This window comes from Seriola dumerili, unplaced genomic scaffold, assembly GCF_002260705.1.
Source record: "Seriola dumerili isolate Sdu_G_001 unplaced genomic scaffold, Sdu_1.0 BDQW01000088.1, whole genome shotgun sequence".
NCBI lineage: Eukaryota > Metazoa > Chordata > Actinopteri > Carangiformes > Carangidae > Seriola > Seriola dumerili.
The window spans coordinates 409,828-431,850 of record NW_019174343.1 but is presented as its reverse complement, the minus strand read 5'-3'; the positions used below and the strand labels follow the sequence as shown (position 1 = coordinate 431,850).

The following is a 22,023-nucleotide window of genomic DNA, read 5'->3' as shown; positions in this document are numbered from 1 at the left end:
GTTTTGCTTCAATTTGGATTTGTGAAGTTCTTTTGTCTCTTGCTCCCGTCTTCTCAGTGTGTTTGGATTATCTTGTGTTACATAGTTTTTTGGATTGGTTGCAAGTGACCACCTTTTTTCCCTTTGTTTGACATACTGTACATCTTACTGTGTGTGTGTGTGTGTTACCTAGGATTCTATATAAAGCCATAGATTCAAACCTAGAGGACAAAGGCCCAGTGTACAACAACCGGGTGGCCATTTCGATATTCTTCATCATCTACCTCATCCTCATCGCCTTCTTCATGATGAACATATTTGTGGGCTTCGTCATTGTCACCTTCCAGGAGCAAGGAGAGCAGGAGTATAAGAACTGTGAGCTGGACAAGAACCAGGTACACACACACACACACACACACACACACACACACACACACACACACAAACAATAGGTGTGTATATGTCTTTACATTGTCTGAGCCCTGTAACCCCACCCCTCCCCCTTATTTTTTACCTGTCCAGCGTCAATGTGTTCAGTATGCTCTGAAGGCCCGACCACTGAGATGTTACATTCCTAAGAACCCCTACCAGTATCAGGTGTGGTACATCGTCACCTCCTGTTATTTTGAGTACCTGATGTTCCTGCTCATAATGCTCAACACCATGTGTCTGGGGATGCAGGTATGAACACAACATAACACATTAACACACGCCCAAAGATTTACACAGACAGAGAGTAGAGAGGAAGGTTTCAGCTGTTCATTTTCTTTTTAATCTATGACTAAAAATACTTGTATCATATGATGATTGATATTTAATGTCATGTTGTCTGTTTAATGATTTTAACAGAATGAGATTTTGTGTAGAAAACTGAAGAAACAAACAAACCTGTTGCAGTTTATCATTTAACACACTAGGGTGTATAGTTTATGTGACATAGTTAGTCTAATGAAGAACAGCAGCTAAATGAAATATACTGTAAAATAATTCATGTAGGGTAATTTAAAAATTTAGGTTTAGCTTCAACACAGAAAGTTCAGTTAAACAAGTTGTGTTAGAAAACATAATTTGTTCTTTGAACTTGATACTCTGAGTTAAAAGCACTCTTACACTGTCAAATAAATTACACCACACTATTTCAACTCAGGATTTCAAGTTAAGATAAATTCAGTTATGTTCATACAAACTGTCATTTAAAGTTAAGTTTACTCATGTTTTTAAGGCAGCAAATGTACTAAAGTTTTCATATGAAGTAGACCAGTTTTGTTGTTCTCATCTTGACTAATCAAATCTTTCTTTAAATTTCACACTGAACTGGAATGTAAGAATCACAGTATTAATTCTATAACTAGGTAATCCCCTCTCTCAGTGACTCGCTAACTTTTACACGTTCAGTAGTTTATACTCGGAGACCTGAAACTCTCTAAATCCTACTCTCTAAATCCTACATCTGGAGGGTTTAGATATTTTCAGCCCTGACTTACAATGGTGACATTGTTCCGTCTCTCAGATCTGTCTCTAAAATCATCTCAAAATATTGGTGGTCGAGTGCGACATCTAGTCCATCAGCCGGTGTGTGTGTGTGTGTGTGTGTGTGTGTGTGTGTGTGTGTGTTTGTGTGTGTGCATATGTGATCGTCACTGCTACTAGATACCACTAGCCCACCAGCATCTCAAACCAAAATAAATGCTTCATTGGCCATGCCTCCCTCTCCCCTCCCTTCACATTCTCAACAAAGTGTCAAGTTGTTATGAAGCTCAGTGAAATAGTTCACTAAACACAACAAGAAGCTTAATTGAATAAAGTTACCCTGTGTACAAAAGCCAACAAAAAATAATCTAACTACAACCATTAGCCCGCGCTAGCATTGCTGTGATACACTCCACAACAATGCCAGCAATTAGCCAGGTAGTGATATTATGAACCTCTCAGTAAACCCCGACCAGTATTGGCTCCACGTCGTACTGGGACAGAATTTGGTCTTGGACTGATCCACTGGGACCAGCCGCACCAATGACACTGATGGAGCCGCTAAAGACTTTTAAAACTTTATGTACTATTATGTTTTGACAGTCCACCAGCCAACCTGGATTTGAGCTGGTAGTCCTCATGTTCAGTCCACCTGTACTCTGGTCTCATTTCTTTCTTTGTTTGAGGCCTTTTTTAGAGGAAAATGTGGTTTCTTCCTCAGTGGAGGAAATTTTGAAGGTCACTCTCACCTGAATGCTGCTTACTGCACTGAGCCATCTCACCTATGTGTTTATAAATGTAGGGAGGACCAACGCTTTAACAGAAGGGACTCACATGCACTAACACATACATGCATGCACTGCCAGACAGGCTACCAAATTAAAGAGCAGGCTAACTCAGATTGCAACACAGACAGAGGAGGCAATTACTCCACTATCACTTCCTTAAGAAAATAGTTGTTTGCTGCTATATTATTGTTCAAATCTAGCATAACCTTTTAAGAAACTTTCATAAAGATTATCCTGGCAAAACCTTTTCTTCACTTAATCTTCAGTCACAGGAGAGAAAACTAGATCATACTTTGCACCTGTATAGTTACAACAGGAGAAATGAACTGTCGAGTCAGATCTGAGCAATTTACATATTCAACTAAATACTCCCAGGCTCTGAGCAGAGTCTATGACATGGATGCTGAATGTGTGAACTGGGTTTAACAGACTGACAGTCTTGTTGTCCTGGTCTGGACTCTTCTTCTCCAGCTGGCTCTCCTCTTGTAACTATCCTCATTACAAGCTTAGAGCTAACAAACAGCTAACATCACTGTCTCACTTTATGAAGCTGTCTGTGCCTTTTTAACCCACAGCACTGTAACCAGTCAGACCACGTCACTCACCTGTCTGACATGCTGAACGTGATCTTCACTGTGCTCTTCACTGTGGAAATGATCCTTAAACTCATGGCCTTCAAAGCCAAGGTTAGTCAATACTCAACACATCACTGTTTGTGATCAGTGGACCACCACAGTGGTCACAGACTGTTGGATCTCATTTTTGATTGGGTGCCAAGCTTCCAGAAGGCAGGTCTTATGAGAGAGTGTGTGCTTTCTGAGTGAATTAGCTGTTCACCCCTCACACACACAGTTCAGTGTGGCAGAATATCAGTAGCACTAGCATTATCTGAAGTTCCTAACTGTAGCCTACGCAGTAATACTTCCACATGCTAATAGATGTTTGATTACCTGTCTGAACCCGGTGGAGCAGATGATGAAATCAAATTCACAAGCTGCCCATGGTCTCTCTGCATCCACATACAGCAGGACCACCTTGTGGTAGAAAAACAGCATGTTGGTTTTGATGAGATTGGTGCCGAGTTGGAGGATACTGCACCACCTCCCACTTCAGGGGACGTATTAGTAATTAATAAATAATTAATATAATTAGTGTATTTAGTCTAATATAAGCGCTGCGACTTTTTGATTCAATGCATCTCTGATCTCTACTTCAGAGGGATACAACAGGACAAAGACTGATATTAAATAAAAAGATTTATTAACTAATAAGAGAGATGTGATGTCTGATAATCACAAAGACGAAAAGAGGATTAATCAATAACTGATAAAAGGAACCGTGTAAGTTGGACAATGGTGGGAAATGATTTGTCTATTTACTATTGAGCTGTATTACTAATGATACTGAGATGTCTACAAGTGAAATTTGATGATTAAATGTTATTTCATCTCCACATCGACCCAGTCATGAACAGAATATAAAGATCTCACTGACTGTAAGTTGAACTGTAGCTGCAGGTTTTCATGGTCAGAACCTGTAGTGTAATTGATGTTGGAAGGCAGGAACTTCCCCGATGGACTGGGCGACTGGCTCCATCAGTTCTCTCTGTTGATGGTTGGGCAGATCATATTGTCTGTGGGATGAAATAAAACTCTAAACAACAGTAACCAGAAACACACACACACACACACATACACACACACACACACACACACACACGCACACCTACAGTTGTGCTGTTTTCTCAGGGTTATTTTGGAGACCCCTGGAACGTGTTTGACTTCGTCATCGTCATTGGAAGTGTTGTGGACGTGATGTTGAGCGAGATTGATGTGAGTACACACACACTCACAAATAATCTTTGATATTCTTTTCACATATTCAAACACAGGTTTATTATCCTCTGGTTTTACTTACATTAATTTACTGGTTGCTTCACTTAATCTTACAATTAGCCGTACATATTTTTGTATATATTGATAACTTTTTATTAAGTTGTTCAACAGGATTCAGGTTTTGTGAAGACATACATGTCAGAGTAAAACACAAAAGTGAAACAGATTAAAGAAACAGCTGATGTTAACACACATGATGAACAGAGTGAACAGCTTAGGTAATAAACAAAATTATGTTGTATAGAAACTCTGTTTCTGTTTGCAGAGTAGATCTGTGTAGTTGATTTTAATCAGCAGGACAGACATTGACTGGTGACCTTGTCATTAATCATTTCTATTGTATTTTAGTTTAAATTCAACTTCCTTTAACTTCACTCCACATCATCAATTAGAAAATTTACAGGAACACTGTACAGTATATTTGTGATGTGTCCTGATTTTAATTTGGGTTAAACACCTGTCTTCATCACCTGTTAGTCCTGTTACATAAAACAGGACATAAATATAAACTTTTGATATAATATTTTGCTCAGTAGACTGTAGATTTGTATAGATCAGTGGATGGTTTTGCTGTTTGAGTCTTTTGACTTTGAGTTTTATAACAGAGCTTATAACAAGAGATTATATCACACAAAAAAACTACATAATGACTGTTAGAGCTTCATTTGAACTGAACACAGATTCTTAAATCCGACAGGTTTACTGACAGTGATGATGCTTTCACTCTCTTCTTGTTTGCACTTTTTTTTACGAAACACTAATAAAACATAACAAGCCCTAGTTTGTATCAAATTAGACAATAAGACATAAAAAGTCATAAGACATAACAAGCCGTAGCATGTACAAAATTAGACACCAATAAGTATATAACTTACTTGTAATAACTTACTTAGTATTAAATTAGACACAAAAAGTTGTAAAAGGACATAACAAGCCGTAGTTTGTATCAAATCAGACAAAACTATAAGTATTATGTTCTTTATTGGACAGTAAACAAACATAGTTATACCCTTTTGAGAGGCTACACCTAAATTATGCTGCAATTAGAAACCACCTATAATTACATATTAGATCTAAATAAACAAACCTTAGACATTATTACACCAAATTATACTCTAATTAATTACTATACTATTAGACACCATTTATTTTTCTGTAGTCTAATGAGAAATAAAATATAATGTCATATCAGATCCAAAATATGCTACAGTTAAACGCTATTCTACAAATTATGCTGTCAAACTTCCCATTGAATACTTCCATCATGGACCTATGATAGCTTCATTAGACAGGTGTAATTAGGTGAATGTAATGCCGTATTATATCAGCATATATTATTTGGTCTTTATCGTTTCACTTTATTACCAATCATTTGTTGCTCATTAGAAGAAAACTTTACTGTACTAAAGTCAAAGCTTATTGGGTCACATCTGCGTGGTCCTTTGCCTGTCCGTTGTAGTCTGGATTACAATTAACTGTGGTTTCAGGTATAAAGCCAGGGTAGAGGTGGTCACCTCTAGACTGCAGCCTGGGCCTGAACAGGCCGCAGGAGCTGGAGCCCTGTAGTCGGGTCCAGTGGTTTTTGTCTTTGTATGACATTAGTCTCCTTAACATAAATGTCCTGTTTGTTGCAATTTTTGTACCACTGCACTTTCACCTGCCCGTTGAATAAAACCGCAGCAGGTGAAATGTGTCTATGCGTCCTTCAGGCTGTAGTTATTGTGGTTGGAGTATCTGATGGTGACAGTTCAAACATTGCTGTCAGAGATGATCTATGTTGATGACAATGATGAGAGCCTTTTGTTATTTTGATCAAGTCTGAACATGTTGACCTAACAGATACAATTGATGCTTTAGTCTTTTTGCATTTTCCTCAAGAAACAAAAACAATCTGGGAAAATCCTGATTCATCTTTTTGGTCATGTGGAGTCACAGTTGTGTACAGTAACCTGCATTTTAATCTGCTGCATATTCAACCTTGATAAGTTCTTTATGTAATATTTATCAAGTGCAACTGAGTCATAAAGAATTCAGTTGTATTTCCAGGGGACAACACAAAGACACTGTGAAGGCTCACAGAGGTAGTATCCATGTGGTACATAAGAGTCTATCTTCAGTTTTATGAATGCTGACATTACATTTTCGTCTCTGCTGCCACATGCGCACCTTCACAGCTCTCTCTCTTTCTGATATCACTTCTTCTTGTTTCCTCCCACAGGCAGCACTGGCCTCCTCTGGAGGACTTTACTGTCTCCATGGCTGCGCTGTAACTATTCATTTGCTTCAGTTTGCACGACATTCACATGTTGCATGGAATTTGTCTGAACAATGCTTGGACAGTCAAGGATGTTTAAAAGCCATGGCCCCCTGTCGCTAAAACAAGATCCAGATGATCAAATGTAATTAACGTGATCAGCGTGACCAACATCATCAACCTGTTCTACCTGCTCAGATGGAGGCGATTTCAGGCAATATTCTAACAGTAACAAGCTCAAACTACAAATCACTCAACTATACCTCATGTAGTGCACAATGAAGCTCTGACTAATGAGATGTTACACTATTCAATATAAGAAGAAAAGAGGATACACAAGACAAAGATTAGTGAGACAACTGAGACAATCAGGCCACACCCACTTCCAGACATCAGGGTTGTGTCTTAAAGTTTTTAAGTTAAAGTCTGCATGAGGAAAAAAATCTTGAAAAATGTGCTGAAATTTAATGTGCTGAAAATTATTATACTTGCCAGGTTAATAATGAGCAAAAAGCTAATAGGCTAGGCTAACAGCAGATATCTGCAGTAACATCTGAGTCATGTGATCACAATGTAAAAAAAATTATAATAATTTTAGCTCATTTTGTGTCCAACTTCAGTAACAAAAGTCTCTGAACAACAGGGTCATCCCAGCCTGGTTCATCACTGTCTTCCCTGGATACAATTCTGTTATCATCTGTGCTACTTTCAGTGTGTTTGTCTGTTTGGTTGTGTTGTGATGCAGTGCAGTTTTCAAACTGATTTGCTTGTGTTTTGTTTTAGTGTGTTATAAGAGGCCGTGTGTTGAGTTCAGTTTAGATATTGAATGTAAGCAGATCTAGAAACAAACTTGCTTCTAATGAAACTATGAGCTGTAGTGTCAGAACTAATAATGTATCATCAGCCAGAAAAAAATAATCTCTTCTTTGTTCTTCCAGAGGAAATATGTGGGTATCCCATGATGCTTGATTTTAGGTTTGATTTGGGTAAAAAACAACATTGACCTCATCAGCAGCAGCTGGGTCAGGGTTACGAGCAGCAGACTGAAAACTGTCAGCTGTTTACTGAACTAAGTAACTAACTGTGTAGTTTACACGTTAAATAGTTATGATTGTTGTGTTTCTAATGTGTAGCACAGTATATAGTCACATACAGTAACTAAAAGACTACATGAAGAAGCTGTTTTGACAAATGAGGGGTTTTTAGTAAACACTTTAGAGTCTTAGGACCTATCAGGAAACAGGCCAAGGAAAAATCTGTCACCTCAGACTGAAGCTGCTCATGTCTTGCAACTGCAGGAAAAGTTATACTCCCCCTGGTGGTATATTTGAGTATCGTAGGCTGTAGATTTTGTACTTCCTGTCAGAGTCACAGAAGAAGAAGTTAGACAGGAAGTAATGTTTTTTGTTGGCAGCACATGGTCAGCCAAATTATGTTCATGAAGCCAGGGCTGCACTCAAAAAGTCAAAATAATCTCAGCACTCCTAAGCACTTTTCCTTGAACTTGATGGAAAACATCATGCGGTCAAGGAAAGATGTGAAGGAGAATTCATAATGTTTTTTTTTTGTTTTGTTTTTTTTAACTAACTTACTTAATGAACTCCTTTCCTAACCATAAAAACAGAGCAAACAAGGTTGAAATGTTGAAATAAGATGACATGAAAGGAATTCACAATAAGAGAAAACTGAGTCGGTAAAATAATAATTAAATAGAAATAAGCTATTATAATTTACAATATTTGTGTGTTTTAAGTTCATATGATGTGGCTATTTGAATGAATATGTATTTTTGCAAAGTATTTAAACCAACTTGCAGATATGGGCAGCATGGTCTACAACAGATAATTACAGTTAGTACTTACCCTTAAAAAATCATGTAAGTGATATATTATACTTATACTATACCTTATACTTACCTAAAATAGCAAAGAAAAAAAAATATATTTCTTTTTCTTTACTTATCTGATTTGAACTACTTTGTACCTTTTCATTTAGCTGCTCAGTGCTTGTTGAGGGAGAACACAACCGCTCACATCTGATATTTACTCTGATCTTGAGAGTTTGTGATTCTGTGTCTTGTACGAAAGGAAACACCATGATGAACAACACAGGAATAAAACTGCACTGTCGATAACAGCTGTGTCCTGTTTCTTGTTGGTTTGACCAGTTTGTTGAGAAAATACTAATAAAGCTTTATCTGATGCTGAGTGACTAGTCATGATAAGAGTCAGTGTTAGGCCCAGACACCTGGACACAGTCCAGCTCTAGTGTGTTTCCTTTAGCTGTGTAACCCTCTACACTTGACTTGATCTGGCACTGATCTGCATGTTGACTATCCTTCTGCTTCCTTTATGAAATATAGAATGTGGTTGTGTTGACACTAACACTGCCATATGAGTGAGTGCAAACCACAGGTGTGTTTGTGTCTGCAGGCAGTGGATCCCATGCAGGCGATTGCGGTGAGCTGCTTCATCTCTTCCTCATTCATTTCAGTGGAGCGTCTCAGCTGCTCTGTGCATGTGTAACATGTGTTTGTCTCTCTTTTTGAAGTCGTCTGAGAACATGAGTGTGTCCATCACCTTCTTCAGACTGTTCCGTGTCATGCGTCTGGTCAAATTGTTGAATCGCTCTGAGGGGATACGCAATCTTCTGTGGACCTTCATCAAGTCGCTGCAGGTCAGAGTCGTTGCCATCATCATCATCATCATCATCATCATCATCATCATCATCATTATCATCATCATATGGGTGTTACTGTGTGACGGACAGAGTCATTGTTTTACAGGCTCTGCCCTATGTGGCCCTGCTCATCCTCATGCTGTTCTTTATCTACGCTGTGGTTGGAATGCAGGTACACCCATACACACACAGACAGAAATAGCTATTTCTCATCTCAAAAGGTTTTAACAGTCCAGCTAATTATGAGGATGTGTAATATGTAGATAAATCCCTTCTTTTTTCTTTTTTTTGCCAGCAGTGCAGTTGAGCTTCAACTTTTCCAAAAGCAGCAATCCCACAAAAATTTATTCATAAATTTTAGTCTAGTTTAAGATGTGTTGGTATTTATGTGAATCAAACATCAAAGCCATTGGTAAGAGGAGAGAGAGGTCTACACAATGTTACCAGGATGACACTGGTCACATTATCTCTACATGTGTGACAGTTATGTGGTGTAGCAGGGTGTGCTGCTGTTCTCTGTCAGCTAACATAATTTCTTTCCCAGTTTCAAAACTTGTCAGGATGTGAACCCTTTCCTGTTTGTCTAAATGTTGCTGTTGGGTCTGAGCTCTGCCTCACGAGCAGGACACCATAGATGTTGGACCTTCGGTTGTCATTCAATTTATTGGCTATCATAAATTTAGAAAATATTAAAATTAAGATATTAATATCAATCTAGAAAATTCCTGGATAAATTTTGAATGTGCCTGCTGTTTGGTGCGTGTAATTCACTCCTCACGATTCAATCTGTACAAAGGACGTTACTTCCAGTTTCATTCATTCATAACAACCAATGGAAAGTAAAAGGAGGATCTGGAGTATAACACCAGTTCAGCAGGTTAAATTCAATATGTCTGTTGCTGTATTTACTGATGTTATGTCCAGTCTGAAGTGTTATCTCGCTCTATTAGTACTTACTTGTAAACAGCTTTCTGTCTGTGTGAGGGTGTGTGTGTGTGTGTTTCTATCTGCCAGTCTGTCTGTCTACCTGTCTGTGTCTGTCTGCCTGTCTGTCTCTCTGTGTGCCTCTCTGCTTGTCTATATTTATATGTGTTTCTGTGTCAGTTTGAATGACAAACTGAAATTAACTACTGAATGCTTCCTGACTAAAAATGGACTGAAACATATTTCCAGTGAAAACAGTTGAGAGGTGTGTAAATCACTGTCTGTATTTCTCAGAGGTTGCCATGGTGACAATGTTCTCTGTCTGTCTGGCTGCCAACCTGTCTATATCTCTGAAAAAGGTAGCACCTGGAAAACACTGGTTAAAGGTAATCCACCAATCAGAATGAGCTCTAAAGATAATCCACCAATTAGAATATAAATAATGTGGAGTCAGTTAGACTGCAAACTGAAATTAACAGCCAAATGTTTCCTGAATAATATTGTGTCTATGTGTCTGCCTGTCTCTGTCTGTCTGATTGTTTGCCTGTCTGTCTATCTGCCTGTCTGTCTGTGTACCTGTCAACTTGTCTGGGTGTCCCTTTGTTTGTGAGTGTGTGTGTGTGTGTGTGTGTGTGTGTGTGTGTGTGTGTGTGTGTGTGTGTGTGCGTGCGTGCGTGCGTGTGAATTTGTGTGTGTGAATTTGTGTGTGTCTGTTGTGTGTGTGTGTGTGTGTGTGTGTATCTATCTGCCTGTCTGTGTACCTTTCTGTGTCTGTCTGCCTGCCTTTCTGTCTGTGTACCTCTTTTCTTTTCTGTATTTAAGTGTCTTTCTGCGTCAGTTAGAATGACAAACTGAAACTAACTGCCGAATGCTTCCTGATTAAAACTGACACATATTTCCAGTAAAACCAGTTGAGATTTGTGTAAATCATTGTCTTTATTTAGTGGTGGAGCAGTCTGTAGCTGGACTTTGATATCTATGGTGTTTATCAACCATTTTTACTGACATTTCTGCCAAAGTCACACACACAAATTCACACGCATAGACACACATTTACACACACACACACACACACACACACACACATACACACACACACACACACACACACACACACATACACACACACACACACACACACACACACACATACACACACACACACACACACACACACACACAAACAGACACATAGAAAGGTAGACAGGTAGACAGACAGACAGGCAGATAGATAAATACACAGATAGACATAGTTTCATTCAGGAAACATTTGACTGTTAATTTCAGTTTGAAATGTAACTGCTTCCACATTACATATATTCTGATTGGTGGATTACCTTTAACCAGTGTTTTCCACATGCTACATTATTTAAAGAGAAAGACAGCTGGGCACCCAGTGAAACAGCATTGTCAACATGGCAACCTCTGAGTGGAGGGAGGGGGCACACATCTGGGTCAAATTACCTGATTAGAGACTCCTCTGATATCTGTGGTGTTTATCAACCATTTTTACTGACATTTCTGCCAGAGGAGAAAATGAAATTAACAGTCAAATGTTTCCTGAATGAAACTATTTCTATCTGTCTATCTATCTATCTGCTTGTCTGTCTGTCTACCTGTCTACCTTTCTATGTGTGTGTGTGTGTGTGTGTGTGTGTGTGTGTGTGTGTGTGTGTGTGTGTGTGTGTGTGTGTGTGTGTGTGTGTGTGTGTATATGTATGTGTGTGTGTGCGTGTGTGTGTGTGTGTATGTACACACATAATTGAATGGTTTTTGTACAAATAGCATGAAGGAGTAGTGAGAGACCGTGGAAAGGAAAAAATGAGAATAATAATAGTAAAATATAAAGATTTGAAGAACAGCTAGGGCATTCACACTAATAATAAGGATTTGAATAACAATAGTGTGAATGCTACAGCATATGTATGTGTGTGTGTGTGTGTCAGTGTGTGTGTCAGTGTGTGTGTATGTGTGTATGGAGGTGTGTCTGTGGGGACACAGACAAAGCCAAGATGGCCGATTCAAAATGGGTGCTGTGACCACATGACCTGAACAAAGAAAACTACACAAGATGGCAGTAAACAAAGCAACTTTTTTAAAATGGCTGCGGACACCACCTGGTGTGTGGGGGAGGGAAGGTGTGAGTTTCTTTGTTAGCCTAGCTCATGTAAACTAGAGGTACCAGGTTAGAGGGAGAAGGTTAGCTGCATGCAGGTTCTAGAACTGAGACGTACTACAGGTATGTTTGTGAACATACAAGTACTCGATTAACTGTGACTGACCACAACCAACAGTGAGGAACTGTGGGGAAGTGAGTTCCTTTTTCTGTGAAACAAAGAAATATGGGGTCTCCACAAACCTGAATGTACTAGAGTCCCAACAGTTGCCTAGCAACAAACAGCGGGAATTCTGATTGAATGATTTTTAGAGAAAAAAGTGATTGAAATTAGTTGTACATGTAAATTAAGATTTGATTTCATATGGCATTTTATTTGTGAGAGACAGGATAGTAGACTGTGTACCATTGTAATGTAGGATCAAGGCTGGGATCAGAAACAGCCAGTGTAAAGCAGGTACATGACATGAGACCTATCATAAATGCCTTCTCTTCTCTCTCTGCAGATATTTGGTAAGAATGCTCTGGTTGATGGAACATACATCACCAGGAACAACAACTTCCAGACATTCCCACAGGCTGTGCTACTGTTATTCAGGTGGGTCACCTGACTCTCTGTCGGGACTGCACTCACGCAGTCACACACACACACACACACACACACACACACACACACACACACACACACACACACACACACGTGAGCTCTGAGCCTGATAGACCAATTCCTGAGGAATTGGTCTATCAGGCAGAGAGAGAAACAGAACTGAGGTGACCTGAACAAATCATGGTACCAGTACTTCCTCTGCTGTGGCATGTAAACAGGAAGCTGTTATGGGATATGGTCTAGGTGGTTAATCGTCTCTCAGAATTGGTTCATAAAATTTGCAACACATCACACAATAAAATGACCACATATATATGTGTGATGAAAACAGATGCCTCACTCCTCAATCGATCAATCACAGAATACTATGCAAGAAACTGACTTCTAGTTTGTTTTGTTTTCTTAGCTAAGGAGGCTAATTTTTGTAAATTTCAGATTAGCATCTTGAGTCACATTTATCTTATTAAAAACAGCCAAGGTGAAGGTAGAGGAGTGTGAACCTTAAAACATACAGTTTGTGCAGAAGAGTCTGTGGGATCTGTGAATATGAGCTCTAACAGCAGTGTGTTATGTGTGTGTGTGTGTGTGTGTGTGTGTGTGTGTCTGTGTGCGTGTGTGTGTGAGATGTGGCCTATTCATGCAGTGTGTATGTGATGGGTCTGGTTAATTCCTGTGTTGTATGTGAGCAATCAGCAAGTGTAACACAGACCTGCAGCTGTTTGTGCAGTGTCTCTTTGGTATTTTTGTGATTTCTGTGCATCAGTGAGTGATGGCTTCTGATTTGTCAACGTTTGGAACTGAGTATATGACTGGTTAGAGACTCAAAGTTAAATGTGTTTGAAGTGCAAGAACCTTACTTGGCAGAAAATATGTTATTTCATCTGATTTAAACAAATATTTGGTCAGAGCAGGAGAAAGAAAAGTTAAAGAAAAATTTAATAAAAAACTCAGAAAAGAAGGAAGCTCTAGACCAAACTCACAAGAGGGATTTGACCCAAACTAAAGTAGAGAACATCAGTGGACGTTGGAGAACATTGGAGAACAAAACAGAACATTACAGAATGTTGGAGAATATTAGAGAACATTACAGAATGTTTGAGAACGTTACAGAAGCAGCTGAACCAGCCTTAGATATTAAGTAAAACTACTCACCTTTGGGTGAGAACTCAAACATACAGTCTTTTTTTAAATGTTTGAGAAAGTAACCACAGAAAGTAGCCTCCAGTTTAAAAGGTTAACTCACAACAGTCTCTTGTGGACAGCAGAGCTGGGATCACACAGTCCTGTTCCACAAACTAAAGAAGGAAGTTTATGTACTCAGACAACAACCCGGAGAATCTGGATTTGTGGAACTGGAAGAAGCAGCAGACCAGTGACACCAGTAAAACCTCAATTTACTGGAGAAGTTCAGAGTTACACATGAAACAGAAATCTGTTTACATGTAAAGTCAGATCCAACATATGCAGCCAAGCTAGCTGGACATGAGGCTGCTCACAGTGACGTAATGATGTGCTTTGGTGTCTACTACTACTGTTGTGAACAGTAGAAATGTTGATGATGAGCACCAGGTGCATTGTGGAAGTTCCCTAGAGTTGCTACAGTCTGATGCACCAATAACCAAATGCAGCTCATGCCATGTGGAATTCAGAACACAGACCTCTCTGCTGTGGGATGATGTGGAGTGGGTCTGGTATGAGGGATGTCAAGAGGCCCACTCTCAGGGACTGAAAGCTCTGGACTGGCCATTTGATCTTGCTGTGGATATGTGACATGGCAGTCTGAGCTGTTCTCCTCCAGCCTGTCACAGTCTGCTGCTTCTTCCAGTTCTACAGATCCAGGGTGGTCACAACATAACAAGCTCATTCAAGCTGTGAGGTTTATTCAGACCTCAGTCCATTAGCTCTCCTGGCTCTGTTCCAATGTTCAAGAGTTTAGATGGAGCTCGAGGGTCTGAGTGCTGATTCAAACTACCACGACAACAGCAAAAACGCACTTTCAATAATTTGCACAGATATGTCTCCATTAAAGTCAAATAAATTATTACATTACATTATTAATTATGTTTATTTTTTAATCAGACATTTTTCTTTTAGGACAAAAATGTGTTAAACATGAGAAATAAACATTTTATGAGAAAACATTTTTTAAATATTCACAAATAAAAACAAAGACTACAATTATAAATAAGAAACATAAGAACAACAGAAAAAAAACAGACTGGTTCAAACAAACATCACTATATCCTTTACACTGCAGTCTGAACATCACTAGTGATCAGTGCAGCGTCATCCTCAGCTGTTGACATTTTCAATAAATATAGAATGACACAATCTCACATCTCTGTTTATTATCAGCTAACATGCAAATTAACTCATGAATATTTGAACAGTGATTGCATTATAAAACTATGATAATATTTGTGTTGCTCAAATATTAGAAACTGAAACCATCTGTACAAAGGCAGTCAAAGTTAAAACAAAAGTAATAATGGAGTGTTGACAAACTGTGTTCAGTGTATCAGGCCTGATGTGAAGATTTGATGAATCTTGTGCAGATGTGCTACAGGTGAAGCCTGGCATGAAGTGATGTTAGCCTGTATGTACGGAAAAAAATGTGACCCTAAGTCAGACTACCTGCCCGGGGAGGAGTACACCTGTGGATCCAACTTCGCCATCATCTACTTCATGAGCTTCTACATGCTGTGTGCCTTTCTGGTAAGACAACACACACACTCAATACACATTACTCTAGTGTGAGCTTAAACACTTCACATGTTCAGAACTAGGGGTAAATAAGAACAAACACAAGACTGATGTTTGCAGTTGGGGAGTCACTAGCTTACCATGCTAACAAGTGTTGACTGTCTGCCATAACATCAAAAAAGTCATCAGGTCTCAAACATCAAACTCAGAACAAAGATTCAGTCAAACAGTCTTCCTACAACTAAGAGTTTCTAACAGATCTGGTCTTTGTCAGGTCTTTGTCTGGTCTTTGTCTCAGTTTTGGTCTTTGTCAGGTCTGTTGGAGAAAAGAAATCCAGGTCTGGGCCACAGTTTAAGTCTAGACCTCTTCACCAACACTTAACTTTCAACAAAGCTGCACATTTACTGGAGTCACAAACAATTCAAAAATAAGTTACTGGGGATGGTCAGAGTCCAATGCAGTAGAATGTATTCTTTTACAAGAATAAAAGCGAGATCAGATCAGGATCCAAACTGAAGACAGAGTGCCTGTGTACCATCTTATATAGTTAGTTATCCCTCCTTCTTAGGTGGACTCTCCACCCATTTTTCTAAAAACAACCAATATTGCCTTGGAAATAATGGTGTCTAGTCTGCCCTGGATTTCCACAAACCGGGCTACCAGGTTATGATAATAGTGGCAGATTTCCAAAAATTCCCTAACTTTCCCCAACCTGGGCCTTGCCAGTGCATATTCTGCTGACACCATAATTTCCAGAGACTTTCCAACCATATTTTTAAAAAGGCTTTAGGACTTTATTCCTTACTACCAGGTTACTTGGTGTAACAGACTTACTGCAGCAAAGGCTGGCTCACATGCAATCTCACTTCAGTTGTGGATATAGCTGATGCATTGTGTTTATATGTTTAACATTCAGTACATTCATAATGCAGAGTTGTAAAGACTTATCCTGACACTGACCTCAGTCACTGCAGGTGTCCCTCAATAACCTCACACTGATGTAAGGATGGGAATTGAGAACTGGTTCCAGTTGGGAACAGGTTCCAACTGGCTCGATCCATCGACATCATTTGCCTTTATGCTTAACGATTATCTTATCATGCCTTCCACTTAGCCTTGTAAAACAAAGACGTCCCGCTTTCGCGAGAGATAGTCAGCGTGAGCGACAATGAAGGATTTGAGTAAGTGTGGGTTAATTTCAAAACAAACATGAAACATTTGTAGACGCAGCAGGGCATTAAATATCAGGAATGCTATGTGTTTGATGCTTTGCACCACTGGTCAATGAGTGGTTCCCAGTCTCAGCCAAGCAGTGAAGGTACGTATTAGTGATGTGTCGGTCGCGAACGAGCCGGCTCTTTTAACTAAACGATGGGAGCCGGCTCCTGTCCGAGAGCTGTTTTTTTTTTTTCCTTTTTTTGTAAATTTATACAAGATAGACCTAAAGAGGCAGACAGCACCCCCTATTCAAGGGACTGAACAACTACAGAGTAGTTATCTATTTTGTTCAGTGTTCAGAGACTGAAAATTTGCATTGTTGATAATGAAAACTTGTATAGGCGTACTTTTTTCCACACAGAAAATCAACAGGAATCGATAAGGGAATCGATAAAGAATCTGATCGATAAGCAGAATCAATAATGGTATTGGTATCAATAAAATCTTATCAATTCCCATCCCTACACTGATGGTTTCAAACCCAACCATAGCAAGACATGTATACACACGTGTAAATGCCCTAACAGAAGTTGATCTGCAATGAAGCTGTACCACTATATCCCCAAACGGTGACGATAGCTTCTAAGGCACTGTGTGTGTGTGTGTGTGTGTGTGTGTGTGTGTGTGTGTGTGTGTGTGTGTGTGTGTGTGTCTTTAATTAATGGGTCTAATTAGCCAATCAGAATCAACTTTGCCTATTTCTGCCCAGTAACACCTGCTGAGTAGCACCTGCTGAGACACCGGTTTCCACTGGCAACTGTGGCCACCAGCGGGAGGAAGGAAACACACACAATCCCCTCTGTCTCCCTAGGCAGACAACAGCTTTTATGATGAAACTTGTGTTTCAAAATGGGATATTGGAGGGAAAGATACAAGTCCTATTAAAAAGATCACCCCAACACAATGCTAAAATGGTTAACAAAGCAACTCATATTAATTGAAGTACAGTGCTTTGAAAAATTGTATGCCGAAATGATGAATTTTTTTTATAAGGTGAGGGATCAAAGGTGGAGATGATTTGTGTGTCTTTATATGTGTACAAAAATGGGTTCTTAACAAAATTGTCCTCACAATCATAGAAAGATATGAACACATACACATACACAGTGCTGTTTTGCCTTATAGATGCTCTTAGAGCTTCTCCCACTCTAGCGATAATATCATCCACTCTAGCCCCGAACATACCACGCAATACCAGGGCTGACAACTTTTCAGAAAAATCTGGAGTGAGAAAGGGGATTTTTGGGTGGGGGTGGGGGGTGTTGTGCCATTTCAAGACATCTAATCATGCTTAACCTAAAACCTAACCATTAACAAATGAACATAGAAATAACAGTTCCTGGCAACCAGAGGGATCATTTGGTAGCCAAAGATCACAACCTCAGTATGTGTGGATGGATGGATGACCAAAAATTTATTTTAATGATGTTTTCAGATGTTGACAGGCAATCATTACAGCAGCCTCCTGATACCACACATAAAAAATGTAAAAATTTTAATTGGTGTATTAAGAATGCAAATGGTTTATCAAGCTGTAGCAATATATTAACATTTCAGCCATGCCTGCAATATGTGTCACTTAAGCTTTCACAATTGCTAACAAAAACACTTAGTCTTGCTAAGCTGGCTCAGTTAAGACAAGCTCAGCTATGTCGGTTAATTTGTGGATTTCAAAGTTACATATTAGCGACAGAGTTGATAACAGCAATTCAGCTGAAAAGAATACACATTAACACTCATCCAAATGCTCATAAATAAGCAACTTACACTTACCTGTATGCATAGACTTTTAGAAAGTGGGCACGGAAAGATCGAGGTTGAGGAACACACCAGCACTAAATCCCAAACTGCTCATAACTTTTGCAATGAAAAGCGAAAGATTGGTCCAGGCGTCCCGTCTTGAAAGGGGTCCCTACTATAGATGGCCATAAGTTGGCCTGACTGTAAATGTCTATATGGGGGCTCTTCGCTACAGCCTAAATATAATTGCAGTCTAATGACCATGGAAATAGCTGCCCCAGTGTGAGAAATCGGAGGTGGGGCATGAGAGCAGGTGAAAAGGGTAATTTGCATGAGTCTCACGCTCAATGTGTGATAGTCGGCAGCTCTGCAATACACACCCATTACAAACTCAAAAATGATCAGAAAAAAGCATTAAAACATAACTGTGATGAATCAAAAACTGTTGAAGAGATCAAAAAGTTGAATAAACTTTGAATAGCTGAAAGGCTTGTGTACAGTTCAAAGTTTGAATGAATCCTGTAGCTAAAAGTATGCTGAAGTAGTTGAAGTTTAAAGAGGCTGAAGTTTTCAAGGATTTGAACATCATCTAAATTAATTTCAAAGGCAAAAAATATCATAAAAACATTAATATTTCAAAAATTATAAATAATATCAAGTGTGTCACTATTGTGAATGCTGCTAATAAGCATGCAGGACAGTAATATATGCCTTCAATGCTCTTGCCTTGCTATTGCAGGCACATGATACTAACACACAAACACACAGTGAACACACACATGGCCTCTGTCCCTCACAGATTATCAACCTGTTTGTTGCTGTCATCATGGACAACTTCGACTACCTGACACGTGATTGGTCGATCCTTGGCCCCCAGCATTTGGATGAGTTCAAGAAAATTTGGGCTGAATATGACCCTGAGGCTACGTAAGTGTGTGTGTTTGTTTGTGTGTGTGTGTGTGTGTGTGTGTGTGTGTGTGTGTGTGTGTGTGTGTGTGTGTGTGTGTGTGTGTGTGTGTGTGTGTGTGTGTGTGTGTGTTTGTGTGTGTGTGCATGCATGCGCATGTAATACAGTAGCTCTGACAGGGATCTGGATCAGGACCTGCATATGTTTATGTAGTTGTGTTACCTTGCTCTTCTCTGATGTCATTGCACTGAATTATGTGGGGCAGACCACACTCCCAGTAGTGCCAGAGGATGATTATCATGAAGTTAGTGTGAGGTCTAATGATAATTTTCATTAATAATAGTGTAGAGTGGGATGGATAGCTCAGAGCTGATTGATGATTGTTGATTCTAGGTGATTTGCATTTGCCCAGGGAATGCCTGTTAAAACATGGAATGATGACACAACTGATGAGATGGTCAGGGGGTTTATTATTGGTATGAATGTGGTTCTGCAAACACAAATCAAATGCCATATCACAACAGGCTCTGCACCATCTCTCCATCTACACAAGCACTCAACATAATTACAGATCACAACAATAATATTAATTATAAAGAAATTATAATTATATATAGTATTTCTTTAAATATAATTATAAAGAAATACTAATCATTTCACAGCTATACAGCTATCAGCTGCTATACAGCCTGACAAGGAAACGCATGTATAAATAGAGGAAAACTTTCTCATTAAAACTGAACAACTTCAATTCTCTCAATGAGTCTCTTGCTATACAATTAAACATACTCTGTGAATTGCATGGTCTTAGGGTGCCATCTAGTGGCCAAACCTACTAATGGCACATAATTTAACAGACTGGCTGCCACATTAATTACCGCACTCGCTGACAGTACGTGGCAGCTCCAAATAAGACATGACTGAAATAACATTACCAGACACTAGATAACTGGAACTCAGTGAGGTCAACACGGGCACTTGACTAAATTACCCCCCACTGAGCCAATCGACATTAACCAGCTTACAATAGTTCAGACTTCACATGAACGATTTCAAGCACAGAATAAACCGTATACTGACGTGTATGGAAATATTATAGTCACCACTTACTTCTTGTCATGCACCCAACAATAAGGTTAAGTAAACTTTCTCTCACAACTCTTGTGGGGAAGAAGAACCGACCAAGGTACACTCGTCACTTCCTGAATGAGAGCTTAATTTCCACCAAACCCTTTGTTTAGGCATGCGCACCTCAGCGGATTAGGTGCCAGGCAACAAAACTGATTATCACATAGGGCCCTTTTATACAGCTGTCCCCAAATAAATGAAATTCATTTGCTCACATAAAAGGCTCAACTTCATCAGAAGGGATTGCTGGGAGTACAACTAGCCTGACAACTGGTCTGGTGTAGACATGGTCCTTGATCGTCACTTTAGCTGACCTGATGTGACTATCAGGGCTAGGATGAGTCTTGATGATGCATCCTATGGGCAAGAAGGCCCTAGGCAGCTGAGGGTCGACCACCATCACCAAAGAGTCCTCAGCAAAGGTTAGCTGGAGATTTCTGGTAGGTCTCAGTCCTGCCCTGACAACACCAAATATGTTGTAAATAAATAGACATTGAATGTATCAATACAATGTTCACAGACACCATTTATCAGTCTTTCAGTAAAGTATCCACCTTAAGTGACTCCTGCATTATGAAACAGTTTTAAGGTTCTGTTTAGACTCTTACATCGCCTGGTTATAGTCAGGGAAAGATGTTATGTAAAGCTTTTATCTAAAGTTTTCAAAAGAACATGTTGTGCAAGTGAGCTGTGGCTATGTTTTGATGTCCTAAATTATCAAATATATTATCAAGACATATTAAGTTGAACTCTGTCAGTAATTAAAAGCTTCTTTGGAAAGTTGATGTGACAGTTGGTGGGCTGGTCCTGTTGATAAACATATATAATGACTTTATGCTGCTAGTAGTGGTAGTGACTGTGAGATTCATGTCTTCAGGGAGATACCTTTGGTCCAGGAGTTAATTGTCAAAGAGAGTCTACTAAAAAATTGGCGCATATGTAGGGTTCTGTTTGGCACATTTGTCTGAACAGCAGAAAAATGCTCATGATTTTCTAAGTCTGAGTAAGATTCTCAGTCTGTGTTTGTGTGAATATAACATCTTTGACTCTTACAGAGGGCGGATTAAGCACCTTGATGTGGTGACACTCCTTCGGAGAATACCTCCCCCCCTGGGGTTTGGAAAGTTTTGTCCTCATCGTATCGCCTGTAAGGTGAGGAACATGTACACCCAGAATCCTGCTGTCGGTAATGGCAGGTCCTAACTGATGTTTGTGGTTCTTCTAGTCCAGTTGTTTGTGATGAATTATCAGTTCAGTACCTACTACCATCAACTAGATGAGTGCCTCCAGAAATACAAGGTCATGTAGGTCTAATTCATGGAGCGATAAAGGCCACTTAAGCACTGTGAAGGTTCTTGAAGGTTCTACTCTGAGGAACAGCACAAAATAGATCAATATACCGCGTATGTTAATCATGTTGTCCTCTCAGTCACTAGTGGTGATCCCTAGGAGGTGCAATACCGGTGCATTTACTCCATCTGACCGCTACAGAGTAGAAAAAGTTCCCAGTGTAATAACAACATTTTCCATGTCAGCCAATTACCACAGACTAATGTAAAGTTTACTCACTATGCACTACAAATTAGCTTTGTTGATTAGTGCTGTTTACACTTC

The 22,023-nt window shown here is 39.4% G+C and overlaps 1 protein-coding gene across 1 annotated transcript in view; it reads left to right on the top strand.

Moving 5' to 3' along the window:
• LOC111221701 (dihydropyridine-sensitive L-type skeletal muscle calcium channel subunit alpha-1-like) overlaps positions 1 to 22,023 on the top strand; it is a 90,222-nt gene that overhangs the window by 47,497 nt on the left and 20,702 nt on the right. Inside the window, exons 25-36 of the mRNA XM_022745212.1 lie at positions 173 to 374; positions 502 to 660; positions 2,813 to 2,923; positions 3,986 to 4,069; positions 6,351 to 6,398; positions 8,819 to 8,845; positions 8,937 to 9,062; positions 9,172 to 9,237; positions 12,612 to 12,703; positions 15,268 to 15,427; positions 19,174 to 19,301; positions 21,465 to 21,561. Coding sequence (XP_022600933.1) covers positions 173 to 374; positions 502 to 660; positions 2,813 to 2,923; positions 3,986 to 4,069; positions 6,351 to 6,398; positions 8,819 to 8,845; positions 8,937 to 9,062; positions 9,172 to 9,237; positions 12,612 to 12,703; positions 15,268 to 15,427; positions 19,174 to 19,301; positions 21,465 to 21,561 — 1,300 coding nt within the window. The remainder of the gene's footprint in view (positions 1 to 172; positions 375 to 501; positions 661 to 2,812; positions 2,924 to 3,985; positions 4,070 to 6,350; positions 6,399 to 8,818; positions 8,846 to 8,936; positions 9,063 to 9,171; positions 9,238 to 12,611; positions 12,704 to 15,267; positions 15,428 to 19,173; positions 19,302 to 21,464; positions 21,562 to 22,023) is intronic.